This window comes from Phaseolus vulgaris, chromosome 11 (assembly GCF_000499845.2).
Source record: "Phaseolus vulgaris cultivar G19833 chromosome 11, P. vulgaris v2.0, whole genome shotgun sequence".
NCBI classification, from domain to species: Eukaryota; Viridiplantae; Streptophyta; class Magnoliopsida; order Fabales; family Fabaceae; genus Phaseolus; species Phaseolus vulgaris.
The window spans coordinates 50,234,861-50,254,131 of NC_023749.2; the positions used below are offsets into that span (position 1 = coordinate 50,234,861).

Consider the following 19,271-nt stretch of genomic DNA (forward strand, 5'->3'; position numbering starts at 1 on the left):
AAAGTCCTGGATTTTCTTCCCCGTATCGTCTTTTTGTCGTTTGTTTATGGACGTACCTTCTTTCTTGGGTTCATACAATATATGATAGTGCTTGTGTGAATTTTTTCAACGCACTATGAACCCAGGATAAAATTGGAGAAAGTAGAGAGAAATTTAACAATTTTTTTGTAGCGGATAGCCTTGGTTTGCACAAAATTTATGAAAAACTATCCCGAAATAGTTTTTTCCTGAAATTCCACCTAAGAATCTTGACTGAATTTGGGACAAAACGCGACAAATTTGAGGTCAAACGGATAAGTATTCACGTAGGAAAAAAATCAAACACTTTCACACACAAACGAGCCTTCCTTTCATTGTTGGCGTTGATGAATTAAAAATTTATTGCAAATCTTGTGGGATGAATTTGGTCTCAAATATATCCCAAAACTCAATAGATATAATGACCAATGTATGGGAAATTTTTCAGACCAAGATACCCAAGGAGTAAGGCGTAGTCAGACCCAGACCGAGAGTGAACAAAAATGGTTTTTCGAAAACAAAATGTCGTGGATTTTCTTCCCCGTATCGTCTTTTTGTGGTTTGTTTATGGACGTGCCTTTTTTCTTGGGTTCAAACAATATATGATAGTGCTTGTGTGAATTTTTTCAACGCACTATGAACCCAGGATAAAATTGGAGAAAGTAGAGAGAAATTTCACAAGTCTTTTTGTAGCGGATAACCTTGGTTTGCACAAAATTTATGAAAAACTATCCCGAAATAGTTTTTTCATGAAATTGCACCTAAGAATCATGACTGAATTTGGGACAAAACGCGACAAATTTGAGGTCAAACGGATAAGTATTCAAGTAGGAAAAAAATCAAACACTTTCACACACAAACGAGCCTTGCTTTCATTCTTGGCGTTTATGAATTAAAAATTTATTGCAAATCTTGTGGGATGAATTTGGGCTCAAATATCTGCCAAAACGCAATAGTTACAATGTCCAATGTATGGTAAATTTTTCAGACCAAGATACCCAAGGAGTAAGGCTTAGTGAGTCCCAGACCGAGAGTGAACAAAACTAGTTTTCCGAAAACAAAACGTCCTTGATTTTCTTCCTCGTATCGTCTTTTTGTCGTTTTTTTATGGACTTGCCTTCTTTCTTGGGTTCAAACAGTATATGATAGTGCCTGTGTGAATTTTTTCAACGCACTATGAACCCAGGATAAAATTGGAGAAAGTAGAGAGAAATTTCACACTTTTTTTGTAGATGATAGCCTTGGTTTGGATAAAATTTATGAAAATTTTCCCGAAATAGTTTTTTCCTGAAATTTCACGTAAGAATCTTGACTAAATTTAGGACAAAACGCAACAAATTTCCGGTCAAACGGATAAGTATTCACCTTGGAAAAAAAATCAAACAGTTTCACACACAAACGAGCGTTCCTTTCACCGCTTGCAGTGATGAATAAAAAATTGATTTCAAATCTTGTGGGAAGAATTTGGGGCGCAAATCTCTTCCAAAACTCATTATATACAATGACCAATGTGTGGAAAAAGTTTCAAACCAGGATACTCAAGGAGTAAGGCGTAGTAAGTCCCAGACTGAAAGTGAACAAAACTGGTTTTTTGAAAACAAAACGTCCTAAGTTTTCTTCCCCGTATCTTCCTTTTGTGATATTTTTTTGGACGTGCGTCCTTACCTGGGTGCAAACAACATATGAAAGTGCTTATGTGAATTTTTTCAACGGAATACGGACCCAGGACAAAAGTGTAGAAAGGAGGGCGAAATTTAACAAGTTTTGTTAGAGGATAGTCTTGGTTTGCACAAAATTTATGAAAAATTCTCCCGAAATAGTTTTTTCTGAAATTCCGCGTAAAAATCTCGACTGAATTTGTGACAAAACGCGACAAATTTCAGGTCAAACAGATGAGTATTCACCTAGGAAAAATATGAAACAGTTTCACACACAAACGAGCCTTCTCTTCACCGCTGGCAATGATGAATAAAATTTTTATTGCAAATGTTGTGGGACAAATCTGGGGCTCAAATCTCTTCTAAAACTCAATAGACACAATGACGAATGTCTGGTAAAAGCTTCAGACCAAGATACCCAAGGTGTAAGGCGTAGTAAGTCCCAAACCGAGAGTGAACAAAACTGGTTTTCTAAAAACAAAACGTCATGGCTTTTCTTCCCCGTATCTTCTTATTATGATTTTTTTATGGACGTGCCTCCTTAGTTGGGTGCAAACAACATATGAAAGTGCTTGTGTGAATTTTTTTCAACACAATACGGACCTAGGATAAAATTGCAAAAAGTAGGCCGAAGTTTCAGAAGTTTTGGTAGAGGATAGTCTTGGTGTGCAAAAACTTTTATTGCTAATTAGACTTCAATTTAAAAACCATTTAACAATAATAAAAATTAATTTAGAATCCAAAAAAGTTTTAGTGTCTAAAATGGTTTCTAATTTAGTGACTATAGTAATTTATTATTTTTTTCTAAAAATAGGTTTGTATTTCATGATTTTCTTGTAGTGATAATTTAAAATTTTGTTTTTTATAACTTTTATTTAATATGTTTAATGTAAGTAGTAGTAGTAATAATAATATTAGTAATTTACTTTATATACCCTTTATTATTTTGCATATTAAAATTTGTGTTTGCACATGAGATTAAACAAGACTTCTTTTCTTCATTTTCAAAAATCAAAAATAATATTGCTTACTTTTTTATAATTTATATAATTACTTTTCACTTCATTTTTTATTACTTTATAAATACTTGTTATGATATAAAATCAAAATAGTAAATTGAAAAGTTTCTCATGATTAGGGCAGAAAAGTCCAAGGAAGACCAAGAGGGGTTTAACCATGTTCTTCTAGACACAACTTTTGGGTCTGCATACAAAGTGTAGTATTTTCTGATGAGTCCATTTCACGAGGCACAATTTTATAAGGTTTTCACTCAGTCTTTTTAAACCAAAGCCATTTGCTTCATCTTGGTTTGAGCAACATTGATCTGTTCTGAAACAGTAGAATCCAAAGCTGCCAACCCACCAACTGTAAATAAAGCACGTTCAACATCACGTGACATGCACCCCACAAAGATAAAATCAACGTTCAACCTAATCTCATGCTGATTTAGCTTTGGGACTTGTAAGCTAAATTAGTCAAAGATTTGTCACATGACACCCCACACCCTTTCCCATTTTCAAACTTCTTATATAAAGAATGAGGGTTAATATATCTTCACAATCATCCATCATATTATAATTGAAAAAAAAAATTAATTATTTTGAATTTTTTTCATGGTTTAATTAAAAGTTTAATTTTGGATAATTTCTACAATTTTTAGATTTATTTATTTATTTTTATTAGTGTCTTAATCTCTTAGTTTGTATCTATTCGATCAAATATAAGTGATGTACTTAAATTGGTCAGACTTTTTTTGACTTTGCGTGAGAGGTTTGTTTTAGTTAAATGTTTGAGATACGAGTGATTTTAAATCTTTAAAGAATTGATTTCTAGTGATTGTTGTAGTAAGAAGTTAATGATAAGTCTCTATAAAAGATGTGTTGTTCGTTGTACAGTTTTATACATAAACTACAAGAAAATCATGAAATAAAAATCAACTTTAGAGATCAAAATGATTAGTTGCAATAGTAACTACATTAGAGACCATTTTAGAAACTACAAAAAATGTTTCTAAATTAGTTTTTATTATTGTTAAATAGTTTCTAAATTGGTATCTAATTAGCAACTGAGGTTTTAACTACCAATTATCTAGTTTCTAAATTTGTTAGCAAAAATTTTGGTTGCTAATTAGATACATATTTACAAACTATTTAACAATAATAGAAACTAATTTAGAAATCAAAAGTTTTTTTAGTTTCTAAAATGGTCTCTAATTTAGTTACTATTGCAACTAATTATTTTGGTATCTAAAAATTGATTTCTATTTCATGATTTTCATGTATGTAGTGATAGATCAAATCAATTATTTTTTATTTTTTTATTACTGATAAAAAAATTAAAAAAAAATAACATCAATAGTCATCTTGAAATTGTATATATTAACTTAAATGTATGGTTATGAAAATAACATTTTCCTTGATCAATATAACAAGAATATTGCATACAAGTAATCAAAACTTTGTTTTATATATATACAGTCATGTCCACATCTTATCATTGCAAGAAGCATATAGGGCAAGTGAAAGACATCCTCCAAGTCAGAGAAGACCATGAATTCCTTATGCAGTGCAATGATTGCTGCTATCTTTGCCATCACATTCATCCTTTCATATGGGGTTATCATGTCCCAAGCTAGGGTTCTCCCTTCTTCATCCTTTCCTTCAAAACAGTCACAAACTTCCCATTCTCTTTCACATTCACATTTTCAAAGAGAGGAGCAAAAATCAACTCAGAAGAAGCCTGTGGTAGCCGCTAGCCTTAGAAGAATACCAACTACTAAACCAAATCCAACTGTGCCTGAGGTAGCTGCTAACCTTAGAAGGATACCACCCAGCAGACCAAATCCTACACAGAACAAGTAACACTCCCCTTTTTCCTCACAAGTAGTGTATGTTCATTGTGGTTTTTCAGAGATATTTCAACCTTCTGTGGTTTCGTAATGTCTAGAAATTTGATATACAAAGGGTGCATGTGTAGCAGGTTAAAGCCTAGGATAAGAGGATAAGCAGAGGAACTGATGGCATGGATTGAAGCTATATATGAAGATTCAAAGCAGTGAGATGAACTCTCTGATGGTCTAGTTTTTGTTTTTCACTTTCTTTTTAGTGTTTTAATGTTTCCCAGATTCAAATTCTTAGGTTTATCAGAGAGAGAGTGGTATAGTTCATATCATGAATTCAGATTTTTCTTTGTTTTTATCTGGTTTAGATTGTAGAGAATATAGCAGCTTATGAATGTAAAGGAGAAAAATAACAGCAATCAAATTATTGGCACCAGTAGATTCAAAACTGTTTCATTTCTTTTGGTTTTCAAAGTTTTTAGAAAAGAGATTACTTTGCATTAGCAGTTGTAAACTTGTAAGTAGCTATAATATTTTGAATTTGATTCTTCTATTTTTCCTTCAAACTTGTTAGATAAATAATATTTTCTATATATGGTTTTGATGATCCTAGTGCAGCTGTTTAGTAGTAATTGTTTATAATTTTCTATTGTCTAGTAGGATCAAACTGTCATTAAAATTTAAAACCTTGAAGATAAGCACATGGGACTGACATATGCTACAAATTTCTTTAATTAATTAATGATCATAAATTAAATTTACTTATTTAACTCTTATACTTAATAAATAAATTTTAAATTTACTCATATGCTACATATTTTACTTATTTAAACCCTTTATATATATTTATACATATAAGTGTTTTTATGAATTTAGATGGAAGAGATTAAAAAGTATATATATAAAAAAAATATCGAAATTAATATACATGAATAAATATATTATTTTAACAAGAACTATAGGAAAAAAAATCATAATTATAAAGATTAAATAAATAATTAAAGCTTAAATTTGGATATGCCACTCACTTACATGATATATAAGCCTTACATTAAAATTAAAAAAAAATATTTTTAATAAATATTATATATTATCATTTAAGTTATTATATAATGATAGGTTTATTGAAAATAAGTTTTAGAAATTTATTTTTCTTCATTGAAATTATTTTTTTATCAATATAATAATATTTAGAACATCAAAACGCTTTTATTCATTATTATAATTTATTATATTAAATTTCTCGATCCAATATTTTTAAAATATATTATGATATAATATATGCCCTATTTCTTGCTTGTTGGACTCATTTTCTCTACTTTTTTTTTGTAATTTTTATAATTAGTCTGTTCTTATTCTTTTCTGTCTAATGTTAATTTATGTTTAGAGTTTATGATTTATTTCCTTATGGAAGGGCTTAAAGTAATAAAGGTATTGAAATTAACTTGACGATATTATTTTAGTACATAGTAATCCTTTAATTAATTTTATACTTAAAAATAGAAATCAACATCATATCAAAAGGTTACTTTAATGTTTTCAAATATATCATTACTTATACAATGTTGGTGTTAGTACGTAATATTTTCATTACTTAGTCAAAGAAGTTCTTCAAACTATTTTTAAAATGTTGTTTAAGATATTTTATAATATAAGTTTTTGAATTTATTAATCATATTATTTTCAAAAAAAAAACCCTGCAATTGAAGGATTATAATTGTTTATGAATAATATAGAATTAAAAGTAAAAAAAATAATAAATTATATTAGATGCCCGAGAGATTAAAGAAATAAAAATAACAAAAACTATAAAATAGAGAAAAACCAAATTTTTGGAATGTAAAAGATCAAACACAACAATAAATTTGTTCAAAAGTCTCAAGTTTTGCACCCAATAGTTAAAATTTGTATAAAGTATAATAGAGAATTTGGTTGTTGTAGTGTTTTGCAAAAGCCTATATATGTCCATTGAGAGAAAAACATAATAAATAGTTTTCTTTTATAAACATAAAATATTATAAAAAAAATAGCAATAAAAAATTAATTAAATAAAATCAAATAGAGTCTTTTGAGGAATACTCCAACTCCTAAGAAAATATTATAAATTAAAATTTGGACCCTAAACCCTAAACCCTAAACCCTAAACCCTAAACCCTAAACCCTAAACCCTAAACCGAGTGGTCCAATCCTTTGGTTTTAACCTCTTTTACATCTTTTTTTATCAGCAAAGAATAAATAAAATAAAAAGAGACACTTCAGGGGTGTTCCAACCCTTATATAAAACCCCAAAACCAAGTTTTCTAGTACCCTGTCAACAGGAATCCGACAGACACTACACTACACTACATATCAAAGATAGAATTTCAGACAAGATACAGAAACACAACAAATCCAGTTACCTCACCCCAACCAAGAATATCACACCCTCAATCAAGAACATACACCCAACAACTAAATACACCTGACAACTACAACATAGTCTTTGGCAACAGGTTGAAGTACCATACTCAAGTGACAAGCACAACAAACCAATACAAGGCATAACATCACAACAGCTAAACCATATCTTTGTAGCAAACTGAGTTGTACCAAAATAAACCAAATACTAACAGCAACAACCCAATCCTACGAGGAGGATGCATAAGCCAGAAAACCCCAAAAAACACTTAACAGCTTCCCAATCTGGCCACACCAGTAACCAAAAAGAACCACGTAACCTTTTGCTTCAGCTCAAACTTCATAAAGATTCCAACACCAAACCGATAATCATGCATAGAGTCACTTCCTTTATCGCAGTTCAGAACAACATTCCTACCCTGCCAGAAAGAAAAGACCAAGACAACCTGCACAAACATACAATACCTTCCAAACCTCAATTCAACCTTGACAGATAGGATTTACCGATGAGACCTGCACAAAACCACACCACAACTACCAGGACAGGAAACAAAACATTAGTTAAATAAGACAAGGAATCAGTCTTTCAAATACCTCATACAACAGAGAGGTTTCAAACACCAGTCAGAGTAAGAGAAAACAGCCAATTTTTCTTTTACTGTGACCCAAGACCAAGTCTTTCTTTGTGCCACGGTAAAAACCTCCACTAGATCCACCCGCCCGTTCTCAAACACAACCCTATTCCTATGGTTCCAAATTTCACTCACAATACCTACCCAAATACCCCCCCCCCCCCCAACACCTGGTAACTACATGTTTCAAGCCTATAGGTTTGAACATCCTAAAATTCATTTGTGGGTCATGATGTAGCATCGAGGTGAACCCCAACCACTCTAGACACATACCCCAAATTCTCCAAGAGATTCCGCATTCAAAAAATAAATGTCTTACCGACTCTTCTTCCACACCACACAAAGGGCACCGATCACTCATCAAAGTTATGCCGCGTCTCGAGAGATTGTCCTTCGTGAGAATGACATTACATAACACCCTCCAAGCCATAAATTGTCCCGAAGATAAGGTCTTTAGAGACCAAAAGTTCACGAATAAATCCTCATCCACTACAGACATCTCCCCCATGATCCTCTTTTACATGTTCATAAGCATATGATTAACTAAACAAATATGGATCCATTCTTAATGAAAAACCTCACTTTGAAAGAGCACTTTAAAACCTCATTGTAAAGCATATGTAAGGTATTATCCACAAACATTAGGACACTTCAAAACCAGTTAATTAAAAACAGGAATATTAATCATGTAATTGGACACATCACCAAACAGGGTGTAACATATTATACTTACACAACCAACTGCAAGAAAGCTAAGCCTTTTTGTTGAGCCAGATGATGATGGGCAAGCTTAGAACACAGACCCCAGTAATCCGATATATGCAAGCTATTCTTCTTCTTACAATTTATGAAACCGAATATCCCCTATCAAATCTATTTTCTCTCTCTTCAACTTCAGTTGTCCTTCTTCTGTATCTGAGAGAAAGATACTCTGATGCTCAAGTTAGAAGAGATATTTTAGTTACTCAGTTAAGAGTTTAACAATCATTATCTTTTATTATAAGGGTCCTTCTTTATTTATAGTTTTCTATTGGTCATTCCTCTTTAATATTGACGTTGACTCAAGTCCAATAGGATTTCGTGTTTTGTGACTTTGAACGAGAGATGGTGTGTCCGTATGTCCTGTCGGTTGGTCTCTCAGTTTGGGGTAGGACAATTCTTATTTTCATCAATAGAATTATTTAGCACAAAATAAGAATGCAGATATACTAGGTTGATCAATAAAAGAGTGTAGATAGCATAGTTTCAGATAATCTGCAGCATCAGAGGAAATATAAGAAACTACTACCAACAACTTCTGGTATAGCATATATTATAAAAAACCCGATTGTTGCAAGCCAAAAACAAACCAGTAAACACAACATATCCACTGTCATTACTAGATTTCAATACCAACACTATGCAAAATAAATTTGAAGCATATGATTGGTCATATAACCGAACAGAGTGTAAAATTAAACTCATACAAACAACTGCATAATTTACATATTCTTTTGTTGAACCAAATGATGATTGCAAGGCTTTAGGCTCAGATCCCACTAGTCCAATATATGCAAAATGTTTTGTGTGTATTTCTCTGGTTTTGGATGACTATGTTCTACTCCCTATTCTGCACCAGATTGCAAGATTCTTATTCGTCAGTTCTTATTGCAAGATTTTCTCATTAGAGTTCTCTACCCTGTGTTTTGACATGTAAGAACTGATCTTAATGATGTAAGAACTAAAAAAAGATAAATAAATCATTTACATGTAGATATAAGAGAGAACCACTTTTCCTTAAAACTTGAACTGCATACAACTATTTTAGAAGGAACCAACTAGGGTAGTCACTTGTCTTTACATTACAACTTATGATACCTCTTTATTTTGACAAATGAAAAGTCCCAATAACACTTGTGCCACACAATTCAAAGCCACATAGTACTTTCAAGAATGCATTTTAAATGATAAACCTGACCCACTTAACTTTTCTTCAATGATTTTGGACAATTTTTCCACCATAGAAGGGGAAAAATGGTTTACCCAATCCCCTATTTCTGCTTTTCTGAAAAACAACTTATTCTCAAACCTTTTGATTTCAAAATTTATTGTTCCAGATTTGTTGACTTCCAGATCCTTCATCCCTTCAAAGCTACACAGCTTGGCTATGCTTTCAACCACTCCATCACTTTCTTCCTCTTGAGTGAAAGAACAACCCAAAAAATCTGCAACTTTTTTCACGTGAAAATCGACATCTTCCTTAAGATCCTCGTACTTCAAGAACAGAACAGTGTTTGGTCTGGCTACACTTTCCTTCCAGTAACCTAACATGTGACTCCACCATGGACCAAACTCAATTACCCCATTGCAAAACATTTCAAAAGCTTCCTCCTTTGTCAGTGTAGATAAAGACTCCACCTTAATTTTGTTGAAGAAAGCCCATGCAGAAACAAAAGTGTCAAAAGGGTTCCTACAAATGTAAATTATTCTACAATTGAGCTCTATGACTGACTTGGGTAATGAAGGAAATGGAATGTGAGTGCCAAAAACTCTTGGTTCAGCCATGTTGGATAATTGAAGAATCTGGTCATGGATATTGCCACGAAATGTGTAAAGGGGAGGCACAAGTTGATGGGGATTGGAAGTGAGTAATGGATGGTTCTCTGTGGAGGAAAACTTTTTGTGGTTGACAATGGCAAAAGTAAGGGCTTTCAACCATGTAGTGCCAGATTTTGGAAAGCTTGCAACAAGAACATCACTTTGTTTTGCATGAAAGTGCTTTTGAAAAATATTTCTTTCTCTAATGAGAGATGATGGACACCAAAATTGTTCAAAGAGATAGACATGGGAAAATGACCAACCCCTCTCTTTAGGGAGAGAGGAAATGAACTCATCTTCTTCATTTTCTTGTTGCCCTCCCAATGAAGCCATTGGAGTAGATAGAAGGTGATGATTTCTAATTGATACTAGTTGAAATTGTGTGGATTTGAGTCACTTGGTGATAGTTTTTATAGCACCAACTAGTGGTTAAACTTGAAGAAAAACAGTGTGTGTATATATCATTGAATTATACAATACATATTAATTTAAAGTTTAATGATTTAACATTAATTTTTTTTTCAAAAATATTTAATGCCATTTAATGAGATTTAATACATTGAATTAACTTCCTTTGTTTCAGTAGTTCTTTTACAGAAAACACTTAATTCTTCTATATTTTTAATGTAAATTAAAATAAGTTATTTATTTATTATATCCTTTAAGTTTTATTTATTAAAACAATTTCTAATAAATGATAAAAATAAAAATATAATTGAAAAGAAATTATATTATCTTAAAATTCAAAAATTAATATATAAAAATAAACAAATTCTTCTTCAGAAAGTGATTATTATATAAGAAAAGAGAAAAACCCATTTAGTTTTTTTACAGTTAAATTATTGAATTATTCCTATTTATTTTTTATTTATAAAGTTTAAGATCACATTAATTTTTTTTATCAATTATATATTTATGTGCTTTTCAATCTTGAAATATCTTTCATATATATTTATTGTGGGGAATAAAGAAGGAATAAAATATTTATTGCTATTTTATAAAAATTAAGAAAACTTATTATTCTCTTTATTGACTGTTTCAACAAATTCACATTTTTAATAAAATTAATCGAAAACAATGAATTTATAAGTAATTTATATTATTATTTAAAATATGTGCTTTTATATTGAATTATAAAGTAGTTGAGTTAAACTGTGATTTCTTTGAGAATTGACGCATATCAGATTAAGAAAAAAATGTGTTATTAATTTCAAGTGTTTAATAATTTTTTAAAACATATAAATTAATTAAATATATTTTAGAAAAAAATTAATACACATTCAACTACAAGAGAGTCTCATAATTAAAAAGTGAACTTTTTTTATAAAAAAAATACTAATAAATAAGTAAAGAAGAAGTATGTTTCAAGATTACTAAAAAAACAACCATAAAAAGAGATGTGAAAAACAAGTAAATAATGAATTGATATATTAGTTGTTATCCAACAATGATCATGTTATTATTATTATTATTGAAAAATTGTAAAATTATTTTAATGACATTGAATGAGATTTGATACATTATTTTAAAATTTAAGAGTTTCACATTAATTGTTAATTATGGTGAACCATCTAATTTCAATAATTGTTATCGAAATATGGTCAAATTATTCAATATCATTTAATGAAATTTGATATATCAATTACAAACTATTTATATGATGATTTAATTCTTATCATCAAATATTTTATTACCAAGTTTATCTTTCTAGTATTTTTTTTATCTACACACTATAAAAAATATTAAATAATTAAATATTATTTTACATACTAAATAATTATAGTATGTAAAGTAGTTTTTATTATTAATAAAAATTTATAAACTTTAGAATTAGTATCTAACTAGTTACTAAAATTTTAACTACTAACTATTGTATATTCTAAAATTGGTAGCTAAAAACTTAGAATCTAATTATATACAAATTAACAAATTAGATATCAATTTAGAAACTAGTTTTTAAATTTTTATTAATTATTAAAGTAAATTTAAATACCAATAAATATTTTAGTATCTAAAATAATGTATTGAGAAGAACTTAAAGAATAAGAAATTATAACAACTTAAAACAAATTTGAAAGATTAAAATAAATCTAAAGTCAACCTTACATAATACCAATTTACATTCATTAGTGGTCTTGGTTCACATCTAAGTTTCTCTCAGTTTATTTTTCTTTCTCTAATTGGTGTCTGAATCCTCTAGTATCACTACAAAAAAACATGAAATAGAAACAAAAAATAATTAGTTATTATAATAACTAAATTAGAGATCATTTTAAAAATTAAAAAAAAATTTGGTTTCTAAATTACTTTCTATTATTGTTAAATGATTTCTAAATTAGTATCTAATTAGCTACCAATGTTTTAACTATCAATTATTTAGTTTCTAAATTTGGTAGCAAAAACCTTGGTTGTTAATTAGATACCAATTTAGAAATCATTTAACAATAATAGAAACTAATTTAGAAACCAAAATTTTTTTAGTCTCTACAATGATCTCTAATTTAGTCACTATAGCAACTAATTATTTTTTGTCTCTAAAAATTGGTTTCTATTTCAGGATTTCCTTGTATTGTATGTCTTTACCCGCTTTAGTGTGGAGTTGAAGTTCTTTTTTTAAGGATTAGTGTTTTTAATAGCTGTTTGAAATGTATTATGTGATTAAATCACTCTTTTGTTGCTCATAAAAAAAATCATCAACATATATATCACTTAAATAATGTGTAAAATGGCAAGAATGGAATTACAAAACAAAAATCAACTGCATTATACTATTGAACTAAACAATTTCATAAGCAACCATGAAAGTGAAAGTTGGAAAACATAGTATAATCAACATTTTGGTGAGTTACTTAATTATTAATATGCATGTGTGTGGTACATGCACATGGGTTTACACGCTAAGCTTCTTCCCACTTTACAATTTAACCATGAAAAAATAGATTTAGCATATGGTTTATAGTTGGCATACGCGTTGTGTGAATTGGAATTTGTGCTATACAAAGTAATACTATGATTACAAATAGTTACGTTAAACCTCTGACATTTGGAATATATGCAAAGTCAAATATTTGTATGAACCTTCTTTCTAATTCACACCTTTTGGAACATTATAGTATTATATATTGGTCACTGTTCCATATTATTTATAAGAAACACAAATGGAAACTTTTTACGCAAATTCTGTTGAAAAAATTTGAAAAAACAAAAAATTCAAAACTTTACAAAAGAAGGTATTAATCCATGTTTACCAAAACTTTACAAAAAAAATTCAAAACTTTACCATTCTGCTTCTCAAAAACATCATAATCCATGTTTTGCAAAATCTATGCTATTAATTTCTCAAATTTTTCTCCTCCTCAGAAATTCTATATTAGTGTTCTTCTTCTACACTTTTGTCAAATTTTTATGTAACAAATCTTTTTTGACATGACTTTGTTATTAGTGATTGTGTCACATTTCTTAAATGTTTATTTGTTTCTCACAAATCATGTACTTCTTCTGGAGTTTTTAATGGTTTGTTAAATTCATGCTAAAAATCCTATGTATAATCTTTCTCGATCTTAGTAAAGTCAAATATTATATTAACAGTAAAATCATGTAAAATCTGAATTTTAAATAGTAAATAGAGATTCTTTTCTACTATTAGAGGTTGCTTAAGGTTTCAACTACAATTTCAGTATGATTTTTTTTTTATGATTTTACATTTATGATTAAATTTTTTTAGAAAGATTACACTATTCATATCAAGATTTACAATTTCCTTTCTAAAGCTTATTAGACATTAGACACAGTTAGCTAATTAATTATTTCTTTAACAATATATGTTTCGTCATAGATTCTACAATTAATATTTTTGTGATGAACTTTTTTTTTATGATTTTCTTTTATCATAAATAAATAAATTATATAAAAAGAACATTTTAGGAGTGTCCGAACCCTTATACAAAATCCAACTTTAAACAAATAGAGCAAACAAATTAAAAATAATATTTATTTGTTGTCATAACAAGCACTCAAACTAAATCATACATGACTCTACTCATCCTGTTTTTTGCTCCATAGAAATTTTTGTAGAACCACCTACCCCATTCCTATACAATTAGAAATTAGTTAAGTATGATGCCCTCTAGAATCTATGAATGTTATTATTCTTCAAAAACCTGCAAAAACTCCACTTGATAGAGAGCTGAAAACAACTTCTATTTTAGTTGTATTAACATCCTTGTCATATAGTTTATGAGATTATTGCATTCTCTTTATCATTCAGTCTCAGAATCACCACCATTGCAATCAGGGTTCGACTAAGAAGAATATCGACCTGAGGCATTCGTCCCTTCTGCATAACCCTTGATGTTGTAAGTCCATGGCTCATTCAAAGTTATCCACTTCTTCACTCTATCTCCAAGTTCCTTGCAACATAGTTCTGCATAGTCCTTTTGACAATCGCTCATTGATATTCAATTCTTTCTTGGTTTATTATACCACTTCGTTTTCCACTCAAAAGTATTCTTATCCAAGGTATGAAAAATCTATAACCATCCACATTCATATCCTCCATAATCTGAACATCTTCATTTCACTTCATGTTCTCATCCTTTCGATCCTTCACAACCTGCACATATGAATACCTTTCCTAGCCTTTAGCTAAGGTAGTGTCACATTGTTACGACTAAAAAAACACATCATAGATAACATCACACATAACAGATGCATCACTAGCGTTTGTTCATCCCAGAACAACCTTATATAATACTCCCATCCTAGTCTTAATCAATGACTTTAAATCATTTTTTACACTTAAGACAACATACACATTTTCCCCTTGTATATGTTCTTAGTTGTCCCTACCCCCACAAAATTAAACCCACCCAACTGCATCCTACTCTATTACTCACCCCTGCACCCATCCTTTTTTAAGAACAATTTTGATGCACAAATTTGGGTTGATAATCAAATCTGAGAGGGAACAGATAAAGGACCTCTTGTTGTATTATGATTAATTATCATTTCAAAATAAAACTTCTTTAGTTGTGACAACTTTTTTACAAAACCTCCAAACTAGGTAGACCACATGTTAAATGCTTGCATAATCATGTTGGAACAAAAACTTTTTTTCTTTCTATATATAACGAGTTTGAATATGTTAACAATCACTAGATTATAACTAAAAAAATAATATTTTATTAAAATTACAAAAGTTTAAAATTATATTAATCAAATCACCATTGTAAACTTATATCTTTCACTCTACAATTGTCAAAGTAACATTTTTATAACTCTAATACTACCTAACAACAAAGATTCATGCAATAGAGTGAAGAGAAAGGAACCACACAGCAAAGAGATTTGCCCATATTCAGAATAATTAAATTAAGTTGAAGAAAGAGTGGCAACAGTAAAAGGTAAAAGATTATATTCTTAAAAAAAAAGATTAAAACAAGTTGAGAAAGAGTTTTGCAAGTGATAATAATTAATGTTAACAATTACTAATAACATGCCTTGCCACAAGATAAATTATAGAATAAGAAAGGAAAAGTCAAAGAATTTTTAAATTTTACTTTTCATAATTTAAAAATAAGATAAGAAGTTGACATTGCAACATAACATTATTTTCATGGGAGTCTTTTTATCTTTATACATTTTTTTAATGCTTATACTTCTCTGGTAACCTTTTATAATTAGTTTCCTAAGCAATTTGATAATATGTAGAAAGGTGATTGTCAGAAACTGTGTACAACAAGATTATATTATATATACAAGTTGTGATAGTCTGAAGCAGATGCTAAGATTCAAACAATATTTCAATTTGGATTCCATCACTACAATTTAGCACAAAGTAGGTCAAAAGTCAGCTAAATTTTATAATTTCCCAATAAACATTATTTTAAGGGTAAAAAATATTTGTTTTTATTTTTGTCTATTTTACAAAAGAAGTATTGCTAATAATATATAAAAATGAAATTGATCCTAAAAAAAAGTGTGGAAACGTGAAGAACTAGGTTAAAAGGAATAAAATTTTGAAGGCAAAACAAATAAAAATAAATGTATAAATATATATGATTAATATAAGTAATAATGAACATTTTATATGAATCATAAAGATAATTAATAATTTTGGAATTGTAAAATTTGAAATTTGAAAAATTAAATATTCGAAGAGTAATAATAATAATAATAATAATATTGGAATTGGAAATAAGTTTACAGCAAAAGTCAGAAATAAAATATATGAATTAGAAAGGTAATTAATGATGTTGGAATTGTAAATTTTGAAAATCTGAAAAATTAAATATTTGAATAATAATAATAATAATAATAATAATAATAATAATAATAATAATAATAATAATAATAATAATATTGGAATTGAAAATAAGTGTGCAGCACAAGTCAGAAAAAAAAAGATATGAATTAGAAAGGTAATTAATGATCTTGAAATTGTAAATTTTAAAAATATGAAAGAATAAATAATAATAATAATAAAGCGAAAGGTAATAATACACAAAGACAATTACCTCTAAAACCTTTTCAAACTTGAATCAAAAGCACAAAATTAGATACCTGCAGATGAAGAGATTGCAAAAAGTATGAGATCAACAAAAGAAAACGAAAGCGAAATATTTGCACAAACAAAGAAAAAAAAAACGAAAAGCAGAACAAAACCAAAAGCAAAGAAAACCATAGAAAACCTAATTTTTCCAGCAAATGCAGAAGAAGATGAATAGATTGTCATTCACATAGCAGTTGAAAACCAAACCCAGCAAGCAAAAAAGAAAACCAAAAGCGAAAAAAATCATAGAAACCATAAAATCCTATTTTTTCCAGCAAATGCGGAAGAAGAAGATGGTTCAAATAGCAGTCGAAAACGAAACACAATACTGAGCAAAAAAGAACACAAAAAATGAAGAAAACCATAGAAAACCTATTTTTTCCAGCAAATGCAGAAGAAGAAGATGAATAGGTTATGGCTCATTGATAATCACTTTGCTGTCAAATTAATATGATTATAGCGTAAACTTGTCTAACACTAAAGAGATGATAGTATAATTGTGGTCAGATGACCCCAAGTCGTCTCCCAACGAATCTAATAGTAAAATTAGTAAATCAGTGTTTAGAAGCTATCTGCAAACAATAAAAGTTAACAATAACAATAATAATAAAAAGGGGTTAAGATAGTTATGTAGAAAATATAAAAGAGATTTGAAACAAAAAAAATAAAAAGCGGTTGATCCCAAGTTCTTCCACCATTGAATTCTTCACAGGTTCTCTAAAGATTAATCTTTTCTCAACCTCCAACAGAGTTAAACCAGATCGAACATGCGCCAATCTAATTAAACTGAAACTCACCAGTAAAACATGCGTCTACTGGTTTAATCAATACCCACTTTGTTCCATGCGTATACTCCATGGGAATGCTTACCTCCTCTCCCTTAAATCATGCGCCTAAGAAATTAATTAGAACAATGCGAACTAACTAAGAAACCAAAGTTTAAGATAAGGAAGACTCTCAATCATGCGTTCAAGTACAACCTCTCAATCAGGCGTTCAAGTACAACTTCTCACAAAAACTAGTTTTCCAGGAGATTAGACTATTAAAATAACTGCTATAGAGAATTAAAAATTGAAACTTTTATTGAACAAAACCTCAGAACTCAATGGGGAATTACAAAAGAATCAACCAAAAAGGTTTAGCCTTCCATACGGAGGCAAAACAAAAGAATTACTAAGAATAAACTAAACTAAGAAAACTCTATGAAGCTCTCCCTTTTCTCCTTGATGTTTGTGCCCTTTTATAGACTATTCTGCTCTCCAAGGATCTTGGGAAAATATTGCAGTTTAGATTTTGTAAACAATTTCCACTTTCCACTTTCCATAATTCTTTTTATTTTGCAGAAGATTTGCTTCCAATTTTGTTTCTGGGATCTTGTAGCTTTTATTTTCTCTTTCTTCTCCTTAGAATTTGTTTCCTGTTTTGATTCAAAGAAGCAACTTGAACTTTTGCATATTTGGCCCATTCAAAAAGGTAAATGCTTCTTCCGAATAATTTACTCTAAAAACACAAAATTAACAATAATAATAGTTAAGGCCCAAATAAACCCAATTATAAGAATATTAATTAAAACAGTGAATTTATTTATTATTATAGTCCAATAATCTATGAATAAGGCTGGTGAATATGAATAAATATATGTTCATCACTCATATAGCAGTTGAAAACGAAACCCATCGAGCAAAAAAGAAAACCAAAAGCGAAGGAAAACATAGAAACCATAAAACCCTAATTTTTCCAGCAAATGTAGAAGAAAAAGATGAATACATTGTGATTCAAATAGAAATTGAAAACGACACCTAGAACCGAAAAAAAAAACGAAATGCGGTTCACATAGCAATTGAAAACAAAACCCAACGAGCAAAAATGAAAAACCAAAGCAAAGAAAACCATAAAAACCATAAAAAGTGAAAAAACACACATCTTTAACAAGCATCCATTAAAAACGTATAAAACAACAAAAAATCAATAATGAAAACAACCATGTGGACAGAAGAAGGAGAATATTTCACCTCGGTGCTTGAACATACAATGGATTCAAGTTCGTCAAACATGAATATGAAGGAAAACCTATTCCACTATCGATTGCTGCACAGAATAAAGAAAGCCCAAGTGAATGAGAGAAAATCGTAGAGCAAATGAATGAGAAGAAGAAGAAATCCAACAAAATGAATGAGAGAAACCAAAAGACACTGAAATAAAAGAAAGAGAAACACGGAGGTCGAGAAAATAAGAGAGAAACGTTGAATGAAAGGAAATGAGAGAGAGAGAGAAATGTGAGTGTTGGTTTTTAAAATGAAAGTTTGGTGACACCTATAAGTTCTAGAGCGTGTCACTTGTTACGTCCAGAATCAATTTGAGATTACTATTTTGAGATAAAATTTAAAATTTGTTATTTTGATTTTTTTTTTTAAGTTATCCTGAGAGTTCTTCTATTCGTATTATATATTGATTTGATACGCTGTTACCTCTTTCATATCTTCTAGTTGTAAAAATGGTTTTACTTTGCACATGCTTTTTCTTTAAAGAATCTCAAAAGAGTGGTTTGACCTCACTTACTATAACTTGTATACAACTATGACAATTCAAAGTCACGCACT

General features: G+C 29.5%; 1 protein-coding gene and 1 long non-coding RNA gene across 2 annotated transcripts; one reads left to right on the forward strand and one right to left on the reverse strand.

Moving 5' to 3' along the window:
- The first annotated feature begins 4,109 nt into the window (after positions 1-4,109).
- Positions 4,110-5,021, forward strand: LOC137822590 (uncharacterized). The gene is made up of 2 exons (XR_011082944.1): positions 4,110-4,533; positions 4,656-5,021. It is a non-coding gene; the product is annotated as an uncharacterized lncRNA (long non-coding RNA).
- A 4,295-nt stretch (positions 5,022-9,316) lies between these two features.
- On the reverse strand, positions 9,317-10,478 carry LOC137825105 (cytosolic sulfotransferase 15-like). Its single transcript, XM_068630783.1, has one exon. The coding sequence runs from the start codon at positions 10,452-10,454 to the stop codon at positions 9,471-9,473; it is 984 nt and encodes a 327-aa protein (XP_068486884.1). The 5' UTR covers positions 10,455-10,478; the 3' UTR covers positions 9,317-9,470.
- Positions 10,479-19,271: the final 8,793 nt, after the last annotated feature.

Coding starts and splice junctions, on each gene's coding strand:
- LOC137825105 (XM_068630783.1), bottom strand. CDS start 10,454: ATGGCTTCATTGGGAGGGCAACAAGAAAATGAAGAAGATGAGTTCATT.